A 19,766-nucleotide genomic window follows, 5' to 3' on the forward strand; every position below is an offset into this window, starting at 1 on the left:
CCAAGATTCCAAAGACGCTGAGCAGCCCCGCTGTGCGTTTCGGAGCAGCGGGTGGTTCTGCTCTCCACAGGCACAGGGATGGAGGGTCCTTTGGTGGCGGTGGGGTACGCTTCTGGGACAGTCTTTTGGGCTAAGCCAGGCTTTACGCTGCCTCCTGGGCCGGGTCAGCCCTGGCTGACCCTGATGGGAGCCAGAGGAGGCCGGTGCGACGCCGGCACCGTCCCTCCCTACCTGTGCCCCCCACACCAGCTGTGCGGAGGGGCACGACGCGCCCACCCCGCCCTTCCCCCGGGACGGCCGGAGAAGGTGCGGCGGGCGGCCGGGGAGGGACGGCCGAGTCCCCGCTGTGAGGGGACAGCGCCCCATCGCCAGCGGGGCAGAGAGGGGCGGCCGCCCCCCGCGGCAGCGCTGAGGCTGCTCCCCTCGGAGCAGGAAACCGGAAACCACCGAGACGAGCCGAGCGGCGATACCGAGGGTGGTGGGGGGAGCGACCCCGCTCCCCTCAGCCCCGCGGGGTGAGTCACCACTGACTCACCCCCTCGCCCCGCTTCCCGCCTCGGAGGGAGGCGCGCGAGCCCCTGCGGCGCATGCGCGGCGGCCGCGGCGGAGTTGTGAATGGTGCGGCTGTTCGGCCGGAGTTTACGAGCCGGGGAGGAAGTCGGCGGGGAGGGAGGGGAGCGGGGGGAGAGGCGGGAGCGGCGGCTCTGCGCGCGCGGCGGGGGGAGGAGGGAGAGGGAGGAGGCGGAGGAGAGAGGGAGGGAAGGAGGGCGGGAGGGGGGCGCCGCCGGCGGGGGCTAACAAAGGGCGAGGCGAGCGCTGGGGCTGGGACAGCGCGGGGAGGGCGGGAGGGCAGCCGGCGGCGGCGGCCCCACCACCATGCCGCGGGTTGTCCCCGACCAGCGGAGCAAGTTCGAGAACGAGGAGTTCTTCAGGAAGCTGAGCCGTGAGTGCGAGGTGAGACGGCGAGCCCCCCCCCCCCCCCTGCTTCCCCTCTCTCCGCCCGCCCGTGGGGAAAGTTTCCGCGGGGCCGGGGGCAGCCCCGCGCTTCGCCTCAGCCGCGGCGGCGGAGCCCAGCCCGGCGGCGCGGGGCGGTGCAGTCTGTGCACTCCGCTGCCCACTTATCGCCGGGATTGGCCCCTCCTGATTTGCGCGCCCTGTTCCCCGCAGATTAAATACACCGGCTTCAGGGACCGGCCCCACGAGGAGAGGCAGGCCCGCTTCCAGAACGCCTGCCGCGACGGCCGCTCCGAGATCGTAAGTGGCTCCGCGCTCCCCTCAGGGCCCGGCGGGACCGGGCCGGGGCGGCCGCCGGCGCCTGTCAGCAGCGGGCGGGGGAACGGCCGCCCCTGGGGCCGGGCAGCCGCTCACGGGCCCCTCCGCCGCTTCGCTCCTCGTTTTGTTAAATAAAACAAAAAGTTTCAGGGAGTGTTTTGAGGAGGAGGAACGCTTCGGAGTCACTGAGCTCCAAGGCTTCGCGCTGGGTGTGGCGGGAGCGGAGGGTGTTCGGCCGGTGCCCGGGGTCGGTCGGGTCTGGGTGGCCGCGCAGCGCTGGGAAGTTTTTTCCTTCAGGGAAAAAAAAAAATCACCTCTGTCGCCTTGCAAACGCCGAGGCTGTCGTTAAAAGGCAACATTTATTTCCCCTTAAGAATAGCGCTCTTTCGCTAAAATGTGTCAGCTCGCTCTGCCTTCGCTGGAGCGGTGAAAATGCGTTTGAGGAGCGCTGGGTTTAAGGGAGGTGAGAAAAATCTCTCGGAGCTTTCAGGGCCACCCCCCAGTGCGAACTGCCTGTGCTGCCTGCCCTGGGCACGTGTTACAATTGTAAGCTGCTCATTTCGATATTCGGCTCTTTTTTTTTTTTTTTTCCTCTGAAACAGGAGCTTTCAGAAATGAGTAAAATTGCTCAGAAGACTCTAGCTAGAAGTCTTGAATGAGCTGTTTGATGTATTTGCGAACTAAATCAAATGCTTTTAAAATCAGGTTTTGAAACTTGCAACGTCAGCCCCATTTTTCTCATTCATTAGGGTTAGTTAGAGACTGAATTAAGAAGCGAGATGAAGTATGGCTCGGAGCGGTCAAGAACTGACTAGTTATTTCCTGGTTTGATTTCTGCTATGTGTTCCTTCTATAGGATCAGTATCTCATAGCGTTAAGAACAACTCTTCGCTGTTCTTAAAATGCAGAAGTAACCTCTCTTTCATTTACAGCATACAGTGAAAGATGAGGTAAAAATTCCGTTCCCATAGAAAATAACCCCTGCTTTCACCAAGTTCTCTTTATGATGATTCTTTAATTTCACATGGTAGAGATATTGCTAATCAGTTCACAGTGAAATTATTCTTATGCACAGTGAAATTACTCTTACGAACAACATCCAAACAAATATAATTGAATACCAGTTACTGCAGCTGGTCTTGTTCATTTGCATTTGTGAGTGCAAGGATGTACACTCAAGTACACAGTTATCTTTCACTGAGTAACTTTATTTTAGGTGAATCTCATCCCTGCTTCTTATCTGTGGTCTTAGAACATGCAATATTATTTTGTGAGAGGCTCCTTGTAGTCAGTCTCTTAATTTTACTATATTTTTTTTACGTTCATTTTTCATGGTGCATGTTTGCTTCCTTTAAAAAGTCACCAGGGAAACAATGGGTAGGTAAGGAAGACGTAGTGTGCTAGCATTTGAAGTTCCTGAACAGTTGAAAGTGCACAGCATACCTGAGACCTTCCCTAAAAAAAAAAAGTCACATAGCTTATAAACTAGCTTTCTAACGCAGCCTATGCAGTTATTTATATAAATGGGAAATCACTATAGTTTCACCTTTGTACTTCTAAGCCTGCTGCTGTCTTTCTCTGCCAGAATTTCATCCCTTGGAAGCAACCAGTGATGCCTGTTCTATGTATTTTTACTTCTACTTAATTGTAAAATAACCACTAAATTTCTTGATCTGAAACGTCTGGTTTTGTTTTATGAACAGGGTACAAGTAGTCAGGTTTATTTAGAAATGTAATGTGTGTGATGACTGATGTTAAAAAGAGCTCGCAGTTTACTTTTTTTTTGGTCTCAAATGTTTTTCCAGACATCAAGGACTTATTCTTTTATCTCCAAAGGGAGCCTTTGCAAGTGACCTTACATATTTTTAAGCAGGCAAAAAACCCCAGAGAACAGCTTAGGGATTTAATATAGAACTGGCAGTAGGTGGTGGGTTACTTCTGTAAAATAACTCTTGATTGAATAAAGAAAATAATTACCAGTATTACTGAGAAAGTAACTGTGAAATATTAAATAAAGATTTTGGGTTTACTGGTATTGCTTTGATAACTTGAAAATAACTTTACATGTTCAGTTTGTTTAGGAAGACTTCCTACCTACCTATTTGTTTGGAAGTTACTTGTATTTGTGTTGGCTGCAAGTGGGTCGGATCACCCTTGTGCTACCTGATAAGCTTTTTGCAAAATTTGAGGCATATGTGTCTTGAGCATTTAAGACTGAGCTTTATAAGGCTCTGTACAGAAAATCATAATTTTCTTACTTTAAAGTTTAACACCAAACTAGGGGTGTGATTTTTTTTTTTTAATTATTATTTTTATTTTTAAAAATCTGCTTGTTACTAGATGAAAATTGTTGAGTTTGATGTAGTCCTGTGTGGTTACTAATGAGGCTGTTCTTGAGTTTTTTAGTATTGACCCATGATTTTGATTTGAGAAGCACATGGGTATTTTAATTGGATAGTTTTATCTATTCAAAGGGAGGGAACAGGCTTCAAAAATCCAGAGAATAAGTATCCACATAGTTTTTTAAATAGCCTGTGGTTTAAGTGTTGCCTGAACGACTCCGCAAGGATACAGGAATTTGCGTACTTCCATTTTCTTCTTTTCACTGATGTTTTTTTCCCCATGGTTTTTCATGGCTCTCTAGCCCAAGTTGGGGGGTGGAAGCAGGGAGGATGCGCGCTTCACGGTCTTGCTCCGTTTCCCAAAAAGCAGTTATAGTGCTTCTGAACCAGTATCCTTGATGCCTGCAGGAACTGGAGGGGTCCAGAGGGCTGCAGCGGTCAGCTGGTTTACACTCAATCGTCTCACTCCTTGGCATTTTGTTTTAAGTGTGTGAATCGCAGAGTATAAAACACACATTTGCTAAAGGTGCTCGGAGGTAGAAAGGTAATTCTTAAACAGAGTAGGTGGTGATGACTTATGAGTCAAAAATGTTTGGAGGTAGCTGTATTTTTTTGTTGTTGTTGATATGTAAATAGAATCACCTAGAAAAGCAAAGGGATCATACAGGCTGGTCAGCCTGATAGTGATGCTCTGCAGCCCTCGCAGTTTTGATGCTTCCTATTCGTGCAAGTGTAGCCCTGACGAAACTTCTATTACCTTGATTGAAATGTTTGTCTTTGCATATTGTGGGGCAAACAAATGTTAATGTACCAGCACAATATTCCCCCTAGTACTAGTAGGAACTGATTTGTCAGTTTTAATGACATTGAGAATGTGCTTAACAGGAGATTTAACAAAAAAAGAAAAATCTGCTCTTAAGGATAGTCTGGAGTGGAATCTGATTGCAGAGTATTAGTCTCTCTTGGCAGAGAGGAAAAAGTCAAGACAAAGCACTTCTACTTTCAAAATGGGAGGTATTAATCCTGTGACAGACAGCGTTGCAGTACATGACCGGAACTGTCTTAAATTACATGTAGAGCTATTGTGTCATAGGTAGCAGTATAGTTCTGCCATAAAGTTGCTGAATTCTGGGTTGCTTGAAAGGAATCTGCTTGTCAGGAAATTTCAGCTATTAGAGTAGTATTTGTATAGCTTTTAAGACAACACGGTATTCTGGATTAATGACCATTTAAATCTAAGTGACCATGGTAATCAATCGAGTTATTTGATTGCGACAAATTACGTTTAACCCTGGGACTTTGAGTAGAGTTATATTCTGGGAGCATGGTCAAGTATTTGTGTGCTTACAGGACATACGTGTACCAGAGAAGGGTATAAATAATGTGAATTGACTTCTGCTTGCAAAAATAATTTTTTTTATTTCATGTCTAGCACTTGCCGTACTCTTCATGGCTTGGAGTTGATAAGATGTACAAATAAATATGGAGAGTTTATGAAGAAAACTGAATCTTATTTTAATTTTAAACCATAGAAAACTATTTACTTGAAAGCAATGTGCACTTTTTCTAACATGGTTAAGTCAGTCCCTTTAATGATTTTACAAAGGGCTGCAGCTGAGAAGAATTCCTACAGTTGCCTGTTGTGACTGACACAGCATCTGCTGATTAGGATTTCACTGTTGTTCTAATGTGGCAAGAGGACTTAGTCTGGTGAAGTTTAATTGAGCTGTATATTGATGCTGCTTCCATGTAGATGATAAAATAACCATATTTACATTTCAGTTCAGATAAGTGTTTATCTAGGTACGAGTAGATTGTGAAAGGAAACGAGTCCTTTTCTTTCAAAAAAAAAGTCGCCCCTAGTAACGGGTATCAGGAGTTCATTTTCCTTCAGCTGTACTTCTTTTAGAGATACACAAGCTCTTTAAAAAGTATGGGCAATTTTTAATGTTGTAGGTACTAAGTTGGTGCAGGGTATCCAAACAGCATTGAAAGGACAGATTCTAATGTCAGCAAAACTGATTTGAAAGAATTATTGATTCCATGTTGTATTTTATATCTGAAGCAGCCAATGGCAAATGTTGTCAAAATGGAATCAGATGTTTGTAACTTAATACTTAAGAAAAATGATGAGTGCATGTTTTTGACTTTAAGTATTCTCTATGCTGCCTGGCTTAAGACATAAACTGATGTAAAAATAAATGACTGCCTGCATAATTTATGTAATGTCTTGCTCCCTGATCCTGTTTGTATTGATTTTTCTAAAAGGCTTTTGTGGCCACAGGAACCAATCTGTCTCTCCAGTTTTTTCCGGCCAGCTGGCAGGGGGAGCAGCGACAGACACCAACCCGGGAATATGTCGACTTTGAAAGAGAAGGAGGCAAGGTAAGACAGAAATCGTTGTGACTGAAAGACATTTTTATGTTGTGCTTATGGCCCTACTAGTGTGGACTGCATGTATGATGCAAAATTACTAGTATTTCACATCTCGTGGCATGTAGGTAGTCTCATGAGTACAACTGAAAGCTGGTAGGATAAAATCTGGTATCGCTTTGTTTTAAAGCATGTTAATTTTTCTGGAGGGAAACACGTGGCTACTACTGGTGGCTTTTTCACTTTGAAGAACAGAACTTTATTTCTGGTGTCATACTATGATTTTGGGAGCAATTTAAATTTAGTGTTGAGTAGGTTCTTCCGAAATGGTTCAGATATTAGACCTTGGCCAACAAATTGTGGGAGACAGTAGTGAAAATTTGTACTTCGAACGGGTTACTTCATTGGGTCTTAGGTTGCCAGTAGATCCAGAAAGCACTCAGTGTGCAGCTTAGTGGAGTGAAGCTTTTTTTCCTCAGTTTCACCATGAGTAATAGCACAGAATAAGCATCGCTTTCAGAATTGATTTTTGAATTTTTTTTTTCTGATATTGAAAGCTGGAATTCCCTAATGACAGTGATGGTTACTTTGAAGCTGTATTAGATTTAAAGTCAGAAATCTTGCTTAGTCTCATCAGAATAAAGTTGTGAAATCACAGCTGTTTTTGTTTTACAGGAAAAACATACCTTTAAAATGTAGGTGCTGTTTCTTATCTGTGCTACTGTAGATGCTTTGGGACTTACCCAAAGATCACTGAATTCAATTAGAGACTTTTCTGCAGACCTCAGTAGGTTTGGACCAGCACTAAAGACCACATACCCCTTCCATCTCAGGCTAGTTTCCTTATAATTTTTTGACTGTAATAGATTTTTAATAGACTATAAAATTCTTGCTTTCGCCTAAATTTTTTTACCCGCTCTTGTAACAAGTAACAGTTAATGCTACCAAACCCACCAGGCTCGAGGAAATATTTGAAGCATGTTCAGGTTTAATGGCATATTGGATCTTTTAAATGCTGCTAGGTGGAAGATAAATATTTCCTATAGTGGGAAAACTTGATTGGAAGAAAAAAAAATCCCGAGGGCAGATATGGTATTTGGAATTCAATTTAATGAGGTTTTTTTGGAAAAAATTGTTTTCCATTTGGTCCTGTGAGGCTCGCAGAGTTTGACAGATTGGGGGAGAAGGAGTAGAGTTGGCTGTGCTGAGTACTGACTGCTTTGCTAAGGAAACTGAATTGAATCTGGCTGTTACTGAAAAATATTGATTCTGGCTCACAATTGAATGAGGAATTTTTCTTGTAATGTGTAAGAAGACTGAAGTCTCTCTTCTTGCCAGTTCAAAACTAATTTTATTTACTCTTATGATTTTTTTAACTTTGTTTTCTCTGAATGAATTCTTAAAGTACTAAACTACTTCATCCATTTTCTTGCATTGTCTTAATCATGTAAGAGCGTGGTAGACATGCTGTGTATTAAAATAGAACATGAGCCTCATTAATGAATGCCACTCCCTGTTTTATGTGTGTTTACAGTAAATTCCAGAATGCTTCACTAAAATGTTTAGAAGAATTCATCTGAATGAGGGTAGAAGTGGACAAACTACTAAATGGGAATAGTGTTATGCCATAGTATGAACAAATCACAAATTCAGTGTTGTAATCAAGATTTACTAGTGTAAAACCCATGTGAATGCAGACTTGCTCTGCGCAGAGTTAAACTCGTCTGAAAATGAGCCACCCTTGTAACTTCAGAAGAGGAGTCAGCAGAATGGGAGAGTGTTTCTTTTGTTATCAGCAGAAAGAGTTAAATGTTTTATATGGATTGTCTGAGATGTTGTCCTCTATGGATTTCTGTAGTTTGTTTTTATTAAGAATTTCTTTCATAGGCTTTAACAGTCTCTTAACACCATGTGATTTCTGGTAGCTCTATGCAACATTGTTTTATGAGCTTTGATTCTTGAGGCAGTGTATAACGTGTGGTTGTTCATCACTGGATTTAAGCCAGAAAGGCATGTTTTTAATTATACGAATAAAAAAAGGCTATGGGGGGAGCTGTCAGTTAATTATTATTTTAGGCATTAGTCTGAGATCTAGAATGTAGATAAACTTACCAACGCTAGAATATTTTTTTTCTGGAATTCTGCTTCACTGTTTGGCTAAGCAAATAATGGCCCAAAATAGTTTATCCGGAGTGGAAGTATGTCACTATTGTGCCTAAGCAGTTTTGTACACAGATCGACAAAGCTACCAAAGCAGCTTCTTCAATGACTGAATTTTTAAAAAGAGCAACATCCTTGTGAACCTATTGGAAAGTTGGGATTCTGTGAATATCTACTTCATAGGCTTGAGATTTTTCATTCTGTTATTTCTTAACTGAGGTGGTTTTCCTATGTTTAATTTGCCTTTTAATTTGATGCATCTGATGTTCATGATGGGTGGGTAGGCCTCTTGTGGATACCCCGTCCTCGTTAATTCCAGAATTTGATAGCTAAGTGTTCACTTCGTGTTTCTACTCATTTTAAACTCAAGCTTAACATTTTTTTGAGATACTTTTAACATTCTGTGCTGTCTTTGACCTGTAGCAAATATAATTGTGTATTTGAGCAATTTTTCAGATTTGTCATAGCAAAAGAAAAAGTAGTACTAAAAATAGGTCCCTAGATTGTAAAAATCATAGAACATTGTATTTCATTGTGATTTGTGAGGGTGTGTGGGGTGCATCAAATTTGCTGTCTTATCCTGTGTCTGAATATCATAATCATACCAAGGCTTTCTGATCCTTTGTGTTGTCAGCTAATGTCCAGTTCTTCTTTTTTTTTTTTTTTTTTAAAGAATAAATGAGTAGATCTTGTTAAGAAATTCAGAGGCAGACAGTGTAGTAGTGTAATGTATCACCCGAAATCTCACATAACCAAACTCTGGAGCGAAATTGAGAGCTTTGTTTTAACCTTGGTTCTCTGATACCATTAATTACATACACTAGCTTTACTGTGCTTAATGAAGTTCTTTAATTTTTACTTCAGTTTTATGTTGATACCATATGAACTTCATGCTGAACTGTGTGTGTGTGTGTGGACTTCAGTGCTGCTTAAAATATAAGTTTCTTGAAAGTCTCTTGTTTTGTTAAGAACTGCGTGATCAACTTTCTTTGCATGATTCATTTTGTACGCTTCTTACAGTGAGATAAAATGTCCCCACTTTTCGTTTTTTATTTGAGATGTTTATATAGCTCTGGTCTTTCTTACCTGCGTGAACAGTAGTTCTCAGATGTTCTTTTTTATTGTTTAAATACCAGTTACTACACTGATGAGGTGTGTGCAGTTGTTTTATTTCCCCTCCCCTTCATAATACCATTCTCCATCTCGTTTCTAATGCAGTTTAACTTCCTGTCTGCTGCTCAGCAGCAGCTGCTCATAAACCAGAATCTTCAACAGGCTTATTTCAGTATAATGCGCTATGCACTCCACAGCTCCGGAGGAAAGCACATCAGACGTGATTTCAATTGATTCAGAGTGCCTGGTATGCCACATGTGTGATGTAGCTAGGATTTCTACTCGCTAGAGCATTAACTTTGTTCTAGCCATAACTAAACACTACTGGACTTCAGTTTTCTTCCTGTAGGTGCCGAGTTTCTACTCATGTGCAGTTTTTTCTGTTGTAAGTAGGAAATTTTATTTGGCTGTGAGTCGATGCTAAGTGCTTGGATAAATCTGAAAACCTGAAAATTTATATTGTGCTGCAGACATTACAGCAGTTACAGAATGTAATTAGAAAGGTGCTGTACTTGAATAAAAACTATGTTTAAATGACAGCCAATAGCACCAGTTTTCCACTTGTGTCCTCTTTTCTCACTAGAGGTTTGACAGATAGGACTTGTCCCCAAATCAGCTTTTTCTTTTTGACTTAAGCAATATAATTTCATTATAATTGGGATGGATTATTGGCTGCTTAGTGTTCTGAGCAAATGCAATTTTCAGTCAAACATAGGATCACAGTGTACCCAGTGGAATTTGCTTGCAAAGTGAAGGCTTGGTTTATGAGAAATATCTGAATACCAGTACTAACCTGTATTGAATTGGAAGTTTTACTTTCTTTCTTTGGTCCCTGCCACTTTCTGAAGATTTTTAGATGAAACCTTAAGTCATTCGGACAAATGGGGAACAGCAGCTTTCTTTTTTCTTTCTTTAGGTACCCTTGGCTTTAAAAAAAAATTGGTAAGGGTGTCTGGAAAACTGGTTTACAGTTTCAGCTGCCATTTTACCCTCACAATAGTGTTAAAGAGCCATATTCCTTAAGTTCCTATGTTTTCAGTCCAGCAGTATTTAGGGTTTTTGCGTTGTCGCTGTCTAAAATGTTCTTGCAGTTAGCAGTTCCTTTTATGTGTTCCCTGCAATCCACTGAGTTTCTGGACAAAAAGGATGTGAGTTTAATTTTTTTTCCCAGATCAGTAGAAAAGGATGTCTGATGTTTGGGATTTAGGGGGGAAAAAAAAAAAGTATGCTAGAGCTGTCATTTTAAAGATCGTATTGAGGTGTGCTGCCACATAGGGCAAACCATCTCGGCCATGAGATGCGTGTGGTCTTAACAGTTAAGACGTTATCTCTTTTATTTATCTGTAGTAATTTAATGCTCCTTCAAGTTATTGTGGAGGTTTCTGTTTAAAGCACAGCAGGAGATGGTGCTACAGCCATGAAGAGTTGGGCATCACAGAACAAAAGTTCACGGGGCTGTTTGGATGTGGCGGAGGGAGCAAAGGTGTGTGTATGGGCGTGTAAGGTCTGACTTGGTTAGAAAACTAGCAAAAGTCAGCCTTTGTGGATCTTCTCTTGGTGTGTGAGGGCATCTGGTGAGGACGTTTTGTTTCCCAGGAGCTGTCCTGCTCATAAACTCTCTTGCAGAGCAGTCTTGTTGCTTACGGATCTGAACTCGAGCTGAGGTTCGTGGCGTAGCTCTGTACAGTCTTTGATTTTTTTTTTTTTTTTTTTTAAGCTAGTTCCTTAATGCACTGGTGGGGTAGGATAAGAATATTTTGGGATCAGAATTTCATCCTCTTCATCTACTATTCTCTCCCTTTGTGCTAGCAGAATGATACAGAATTCCTCTTCCCGCGTAGTTTCAGCTTACCTCAGGAATGTGGAGCAGGGAAGATGGGAGTGGTGCCTGTCCTCAGAGCTGGTGCTTTTCCTTTCATCCTCCTACTCGGGTCTGTGTGGTGGCCTCACAACCCAGCACGTTGTAACTGGGAGAGATTCTCCTCTGAAGAGCAGCTGGTGGTCAGTGAGGGCACATCAGCTGCTGAACTGTCCCTGTGCCTTGGCCCTTTGAGGTGCTGTTGTGTGTGTCAGCCAAGGGAACTGGTGTTGCCCTGATGAAGATTGCATCACTGACATTCCTTTTGGTCTTTCTCGGGCTTTTTCTGTAAGCTTTAAACAATAAAGTCAGCATGTGATTATTGTAGCAGCAGATAAATGCGTTAGGTGGTGTATCCAGGTTGTAGCCAGCCTGGCTAAACATCTTAATTTTTTTCTTGGAGCTGCATGGTGGGAGTCCTGCAAAGGCTTGGTGAATGAGAAGAATCCACTTTCCTGGATGGTGCGCTTGATTGTTTTTCATATAGAATCACCTATATGGCTTGAGCAAAATATTAGTTTTCTGTAGGTGCTTGTGAGTCTAGATTTTATGGTTGTGTTTGTACTTAAGAGTCTTTTATTTAGCAGAGACAGCTCAGTTACCTTTTTTTTTTTTTTTTTTCAGATGTCATTTCTTAATGCTCCTATACCATTTTGCTTTAGAGGAGAGTGAAACTTCTTGTTATTCATTATGACGTGCTGTTGCATAGAGGAGAGGTGTTTAATTGAAACTTCATTTGGAGCCAGGTAGTCACAGTATATCTTTGCTTATTCACTTTCCCTCAAAATGGGGAGAGGCCTGTATGCGCCCAGTTTACACATTGTTAACAATTGAGACCTTGTGTTTTGGGAAGAGAAATCTGTGGAGCCGATAGCTTGTTAGGTACACGTTGTCCCGTGCTGGCAAGCAGCCCCTGGCTGAGATTTGGACAGTTGTTGCTGAAGAGTGATTTATCGAAGGGTGCCCTCTGCCACCAGAGCATGAGTCACACCAGGATCTCTCATGTGACAAGCACCCACAGCCTTTTCCCCGCGATCCTTTCACTCCCTCCGTCCTCCACATACTTTTGTTACTGCTCGCAGCCTTGTCCATGCGTAACTGTATGCACAGTGGTGATGCCATTTTGAAAAATGCTTGTGAACGGCTGGGCCGTTCGCCTACCTATCAACCCTTTCCGTAGGTCTTAAGTACTTAGTGTCTGCCATCAGTAAACCTGCTTTTGATTCGCTTTTATTATCCGTTGTAGAAGCAGTTATTCAGTTGTATTTTACATATTACCTTGAACTTTTTCCAGTAGTCTAAATGCACCCACTGGAGTTGTATAGTCAAGACTTCAAATATACCATTGTCCTGAAGTTTCCCAGAAGAGGAACAAAACCAGAGTTAGTGAGCTAAATTTTGCTTTTGGGAGCCAGCTGTCTATAAGGACAGATGAGTGCTGTGTGGATGAAAGGAGTACTTGAGATTACTGCAGCATAGATACTGGAAGAAATCCAGACATTGTTTAATCTTATTGTTTGCATATCAGCCTCCACTTACTGAGCAAAGTTGCTAACATTACGCTTCTCTGCTCTTCTTATAAATTAATGAGAGAAGTAAGAGCATTACTGTTGGAGAATGTCTGTTTCCTTGTAAAAAAAAAAAAAATCACGTAATACTTCATATTTAAAAAAAAAATAGAATTCAATAAGATGATGAAACATTTGCTGCAAGAAACTAATTTTTTCTGGAAGTTACTGAAATGTTTCTTCAAGCTGTATTGTCCAAAGTACAAGTAATGAAATGAGCTAATTAGCTTGCATAATTGCATATTTGATGTTTAACAAGTTGGCCTGGTGAAATGTGTAGTGTGACAATAATATGGAAAAAAAAAAATGGAGTCTTGCACAAGACTGCTATTCCAAGAACATGGGTGCTAATGAAAGGACCATTTTGGGGAGAATAGCTGATGCTGCAGATGTCAAAGCAGAAAGTCTATATATTTTCTGTAACAGTAATATCTAGACTTGTATACGAGATCCAAATTGCAGCTACTTGAGGAGTCTGTGCAGAATTTATGCCTTCTTTCTATATTTAAGATACTTGGCTTAAACAGTTGCAGGCAGCAGCTTTAAGTTGTAGGACTTATGGATATGCAACTTGTTTTATCTCTTCATTTCAGTATAAATATAGACAATACCCTATGGAAGGTGGCAGAGTTCTTAAACCTTAAGGGTCATTAAATTTTTATTTTCTATTGAAATACAGTGACCAAGGACAAAGTGTTGTCAGTTGGATATTTCAAATAGTTTTAAAATCTGAAATCTGGAGAAGCAGCAGTGATGGAAGACTCAATGGAGGCTCTTATGTCCTGATGAGATGTCTTGATGGCAGTTGAGGAGTAGCCAGCATTGTTTGACAAAACAGATCAGAGGTGACAAGAAGAAATTTTTAACAGCTTTTTGGCCAATGTATTCCTTTAAAAAAAACCCCAAAAACCAAAACCAAACCAACCAAAAAAAACACCCCAAAACAAACAAACAAAACAATATAAAACCAAACCAAAACAACAACAAAACAGATTAAAGAAAGGGAACAGCTTACATTATTCAGTAGGGCCGATACTGGGCTTTTTCTTTTTGGAAAACTAGTACAAGCCTAAAGAGTGCTTAATAATAGGGAAACTAAGGCAGGGAGGCATCTAGACCTAGTAAAACAACTATAGTAGTGTATTTTTCTCATGCTACTAAAGAGCATTTGGGGATTTCTTTATAAGCTTGCATGCTTCTCTGATTTATTGATTTATTTAATATATTGAGGGCAAGCATTTTCCCTTGGGTAGAGGGGCAATGGGCAATCATATCATGTCCAGATGCCTCCAACTACAAGAGTCAGAGGACAGGACCCTGCAATGGGATTGCACAACCTGGTAGCCTGGTGGGTTTTCATCACAGAAAATTACCAGGATTTTAGTTACAGTGAACCAGAAAGCCCTTGTTTCTAAATCACTTCACAGGGTCTTACCACAGACTGTTCATGAAACACACAGGATGGTACTTTCCTGACAAAGCATTCAGAGCAGCAGTATGATTTTTTTTTTTTCTTAAGCTCTATTCTGATACCCGGAACTCGATAATCAGTTTTGAGGAAGTATTGCTCATGTCAGCTATAAATTTTTTAAACTTCAAGAAAACAGATCAGTAAGTGGTTTATGGGAAATAAAAATAAATAATGCATAAGATTTAAAATCCGTTTGCTTCTCCCACTGATCATACAGTTTTGGGTCTCTTCTAGGAGAATTCTTGTTGCATTTTGGCTGACCAAAGCTATTTTTATATTGTTCACTATCTTTATAACTATATATATATTCCACTTCCCCCCAGGATTTTGCTGTTTGGAGAACTTGGTATTAAACCTGTGTCTGAAAGTGCTAATTACTCTCTTCAAGAAAATTCACAGCCATTGCTGATGATGTTTCTCTGCAGAAGCTGATAGTTTTCTACAGAATAATTACGACACCATGAAATTTTACTGGGTGATGAAAGCGAAGTAGTTGTTATGGTATACAAAAGACAAAAAATTACTAACTTGCATTATTTTAAGGCTTGGTGCAGTACTGCTTGTTGAGTAAATGTTCATGCAGTTTTTCCAGACTTGAATCCTGCTTAAGGGGAAAGGGTGAGGCTGTCAAACTGCTCAAGAATGTAATAAAAGCCAGAGGGCAAAAGAGGGAACTTTTTGTGCCCCTCTCCTGCTTGGGTCAGTTCCTGGGTCATTTTTACTAGCTGCTTGCCCATGTTGTCAGAATCAGGTACCTTCTAATTAAGTTTACTTATGTTACGCATTCCGAATATTCAGTTAAAAAATAGAGGTTTAATGGGCTATTTATTTGCACACAGGTAGTGCGGTGTGTAAGCGATGTGTTTTACATAAATCTCTCTAACCCTCTTGGAGTTTCTAGTTGTAACTGCTTTTTGCTTTGCTACTTTCTGAAAGCTTGAAAAGAATTAATTTCCCAACCAATTTTGAAATTTCCGTCTGGAAAGTATATTCTGTCAACGTGGCAGAAAACAGCGCGTGTCCCTGTTAGTTAACTGGTTTTGTGAGCGTAAGCGTTTGTCCGTTCTGTGCGTGCATACTTGCAGCAGTCTCCTAGCAATATTTTGCTGCAAAAACATTATTCTTTTCAAATGTTGTGAGAAAAATTGGGTCTTTTTTAATGCATGCATGTTTTGGGAGAGTAAATTTAAAATCCAGCCATTTTTCTCATGTAGAATCTAGTGGTAAGGACGTACTGATAAAAGACCCTGTAAAATTTCACAGGGGAAAACCTCGGCATATGTTGGCCTTTCAGGTTATCCTTATATGCTGCTTATTGCATTTTTGTTGATTCTCAGTTCCATCTATTACGTTGAGTTTTGTCTTTTTGAAGGTGAATGGGGTGAATCTGAGCATGAGACACGTTTCGTGTCGGGAGGCATTAGACGTTTTTGTAGTGACACTGCAAAACCAAGAAGCCACCTACTTTTTACTTTGTATTAGGGGTTTCTCGTTGGCTTTGGTCAAGTGTAGTGTATGTTTCCTGCTCAGTCCAGCAGTTGCAATATTTTGGAACTGTGTCCGGAGACTTATTTGTTACTAAATGATGAGTATAATTTCTGTGCAGTAGCATTTGAGTGATTTTTCTCGTTTAACTTCTAAGCATAAATACTGGCCAGGGATTGTAATCCAGGAATTAAATGCTGTAGTCTCCACAGCATTTGTTCTGACATCCTTAATGCTTCATATCTGCTCTTAGTTATAGACTTGTATTTTAGTTAGGTGGAATAGTAACCTGCATAATTTAATGAACCATTGATCTGCTTTGGAAAAGGAGTCATGATTACGTATTTGAGCTAACTAGGCAGAAAAAACCCCCAACAAACAACAACCAAAAAAACCCATTAAAATGTCAGGTTTTCTCAAAGTGACTTGTAAATTCTGTTTCTCTTGCAAAGTGAGGAAGATTTTTTTTTTTTCTGCTGTTCTTTTTTGAAGTTTGAGAAACCAAAACAAAAAGCATTGCTGAAGCATTTCAGTAATACAGAAAGTGTGTTGAAAGAGGGCTTGTCACAGCTCTGGTACTACTCACAAAACGTGAGTCCATACATGGATTTATTTTCTACATAGAATTGTAAAAATGGGTTGTGCTGCATCTGAATTTTACCTAGATGAGCAGTTTCCAGAACTTTAGTTTTATTTGTAATATAACCAAGTGATTTATATAAGCATACTTAAAAATCGGCTGCAGTACATAATACCAGACCATCAGGTTTTGCTATGAAGCTGAAAATTGTAGCCTTTTCTGAGACTGTTTTCCAGTTGTGAATACTCCTATTCTTTCTTGAGGGAATACACCAAAGGAACGCTATCACTTGTTATCAAAACACCTGCTATAATTAGAGAGCTAAAATAGATTTTTGTGGTGTTGGTGTTCTTGAATGGAACTTAGGGCACAAGTTTTTTGAGATTATTTTTTTTTATTTTTCACCCCTTGGCTGTGAAATGCCTTAAGCTAATATTTCAAGCTGTATCTTGAATCACCTGTGACATCAGCATGTATATATAGACATGTATAAATTCATAGGTTTCCGAGAGGGGAAGGGTGGGAAGAATGCATTTAAGAGTATAAAACTTGCATTAAAAAAATTGTATTCCTCTGACTCCTGAATCTGGCAGGTACAATATTTTGATAAAAGTCAGACTAAATTAAGAATCCTTCTGAGAAATTAAATCATAGTTGCCACTTTTCTAATACACTGTAAGGTTTAAATTTATCTTAATAAGCTCCAGTACACAAAAGCAGAATGAACAAGGGATATATTGCTTTAAAGGGTGGAAGATACAAGGCCTTAAAATCTTTAACAATTTTACCTGCTTCTGTACAATGACGCCCTGTGAATAATAGTTAAATTAGTTAGCCCTGTGCTCAGCTATTTTTACTTGTTGCTATTAAAGTTGTAATACAGGCTGTTAGCCATTCATGGGCTGTTTTGTATTTCAGCAAATTCTTTTCTCCAATATGTTTTGTTCCTCACAGTTGGTGAGTATGTATTTCCATGTTTTTCTGTGATCTGAAAACATTGTAGTATGAAAGACTGCATTTACAACTTTTGTTTTCTTTGTTTTTTTTTTTTTTTCCTGGGTGTAACAGTCTAGGTTGAGACTCTTAGCAAGCATACTGTTGTTTTTATATTTCTGTTTTTGCTTGTGGAATCGACCTTTGTCATAGCTGATGAAATAGAGTAACCCTATTTCATTTTGAATGTTAAACTTTCCAGAAATTCTTGATGTGTGTAAAAAGTGGTGCCTGGGTTGTTGGTTTTTCAGTTTGTGTTTGGTTTTTGGGTGGGTGTTATGGCATGTGTAGGTAATGTAGAGGAAAGAGGAAAAACCAAGAAGTCGCAATGGGCTTTTTCATACGCTACAACAGGCCTGGTCATTTGTGATCTTACCCTGCCTCTTATCAAATTATTTACATAGTCTAAAGTTGCAAGCGACACATCTTTGTGCGATCACAGGAAGGAAGAGCTGTAGGAGGAGGTCCTGGGCAGGGAAATATGGGGTCCCAGCAGCCCCCCTTGGCAGCTGCTGGTGCACCAGCGAGGGCCCCTGGTCGGTGGTGGGACACAGTGGTGACACCGGTGCCACCCATGAGAAACTTGGAGCTGTGCTCATCTTGAAAGCCACAGTTTGGTCATCCGCGTACAACTGTTCAGGAAAGACTTTAGTTTTGCCAGGAAGTATCGCTTCCTTTGCATTTTTTCTTTTTACAAAATAGTGTTGGGTTTGAATTTTAACAAAACCTCATTTTCCTACAGTGGAAGCTGTTTCAAGATGTAGCTTTCAAAATAACTTTGAAAACATTTTCTTTTTGTGTTTAAAGGAAGAAGAATGCTTTGAGGCATGAGACAGAAAGATTGATGTAAATTTGTTGGATTTTTGAGCTCTTACGGTTCGTAATGATGTCTATTGTTCTAAGATTAAAATCACTAAAAACTGTTTCACTCGTAGTGACTTTCTAAATGGGATTCTTTTTATTTAGTTCTATTTACTATTTCATTCCCAGATAAAACTATGTTACAAAGGTTTTGTTTCAGAGTTGAACTAACAAAGTCTAAGTGCTGTAAACTCTGTCCATGACTTGGGTATTTTTCATTAGTTTCTTTTAAGCTAAGTGATCACTATCTGAAAGTGTAGCCTGAAGCCTTGTATGGAGTTGTCAGCTTTTGCTGTAACTTCAGTTGTTATGCTGACGAAGGTACTATCCCGTTTTGTTCCCCAAATAACTGAGGATTTTAGTGTTATAAATTCTGTTGCAAAGTTTTAGAAAAGCTTTTTTTTTTCTTTTTTTGTCTTTCATAATTTGCTTCCCTTTTTGAAACCCAGGCTAGCAACTCTTCTCTGATTATGATATGCAAATGAGGGCCCTGTTATCTGGGGAGAAGCTGATGTTAGCTTGAACCAATTCAACGTCTTTCATACTTACAGAAAAAGTTTACAGCTGTTTCTTTCTTGGTGAAGTCACTGCGGGGATTGCTGCTGAAATATTTCAAGCGGGGTATGATTCAGGGGAAGGTGGGATAAAACCTGGGACGTGTGCAGTTGGCTCAGCGGGGAGAGAGGCAGCTTGTGTGAGCAGTTATGAATGGGCAGATGTGTGTGTAATGAGGCAGACGGTGAGTCAGAGCTGAGCCTCTTCTGAAAGAACGTGTTTTGCTCCAGTCTGCTGGGAAAATGAAAACAGAAGGGAGGGGACGGCACCAGTTCACTGGGGACTGGTGTTTCCCGGGGAGGGGTGAAGTTGGTCCCGGTGGTTTTGGTGCCTGTTGCGAGCGTTCAGATTTATTGGTGGGTGGTGAGAATGGTGTGCAATCTCTGGGGGAGGAAGCGGCTTGGTTGCTTTAGGAGAACGAACATTTTCTGTAACTGCAGGATATGTGGATGGAGCGTACAGATAGCATATCTCTAGCACATCAGTTAAATACCTTGGTGTTGTGAGATAAGGGTTTACTAGAGAACTAAAATAGGATGTGAAACTGAGGGTTTGCGTCTTGTGCTCAAGTAACACAGCTTTTTTTAAAGTAATCGAGAATTGTCCTCCGTCTGCTTCACTATATTAAAATCAAGTTTGGTTTTCAAAACGTGAAGAAATGGTGTTACAGTAGCCAAATCCCTTCCTGTTTCTAACAACAACGCGAACTCCAGTCAGTTGGAGTTGGAGGAAAGCGTTGCTTGTTAAAATTGCAGAGGAAAAGTAGTAACAGATCAGTTGAAAGAGCACAAAAAGGAAGGCGAGATACAGTGCATAGTGAAGGTTTGGCACAGAGGTCTTTGAGATCTGGTAGGCTGAGGAAGCACAAACGCAGCGCAACAACTTGGAGCCTGGTGTCTTTGTGCAGCCCCTTCTCAAGTTTGTGAGTGTTTATGGTGCTGTTCGTCCTCCATCCAGATGATTTGCCAGGAGACAGGAGTGTCTGCTCTCGCTGGTTGGTCAGTCAGCAAGCAGAATATTTGTTCTAACACAAAAAGCTTGTTTCCAATGTAAAAGTAACATGTCTGCATTTCCCATTTAAAAAATTCTAATGCTATCTTGATTTGTAGTAGGAGTTTGAAAGGGAAGATGTAGT

The 19,766-nt window shown here is 40.9% G+C and overlaps 1 protein-coding gene across 2 annotated transcripts in view; it reads left to right on the plus strand.

The window, feature by feature from the left end:
* The first annotated feature begins 814 nt into the window (after nt 1-814).
* Nucleotides 815-19,766, plus strand: part of CBFB (core-binding factor subunit beta) — a 41,369-nt gene continuing 22,417 nt past the window's right edge. For both annotated transcript variants that reach the window (XM_065640907.1, XM_065640906.1), the window contains exons 1-3: nt 815-954; nt 1,168-1,254; nt 5,883-5,999. In XM_065640907.1, the coding sequence (XP_065496979.1) occupies nt 877-954; nt 1,168-1,254; nt 5,883-5,999 (282 nt within the window). In that variant the 5' untranslated portion in view covers nt 815-876. The remainder of the gene's footprint in view (nt 955-1,167; nt 1,255-5,882; nt 6,000-19,766) is intronic.

Source organism: Caloenas nicobarica, chromosome 9 (genome assembly GCF_036013445.1).
Source record: "Caloenas nicobarica isolate bCalNic1 chromosome 9, bCalNic1.hap1, whole genome shotgun sequence".
NCBI lineage: Eukaryota > Metazoa > Chordata > Aves > Columbiformes > Columbidae > Caloenas > Caloenas nicobarica.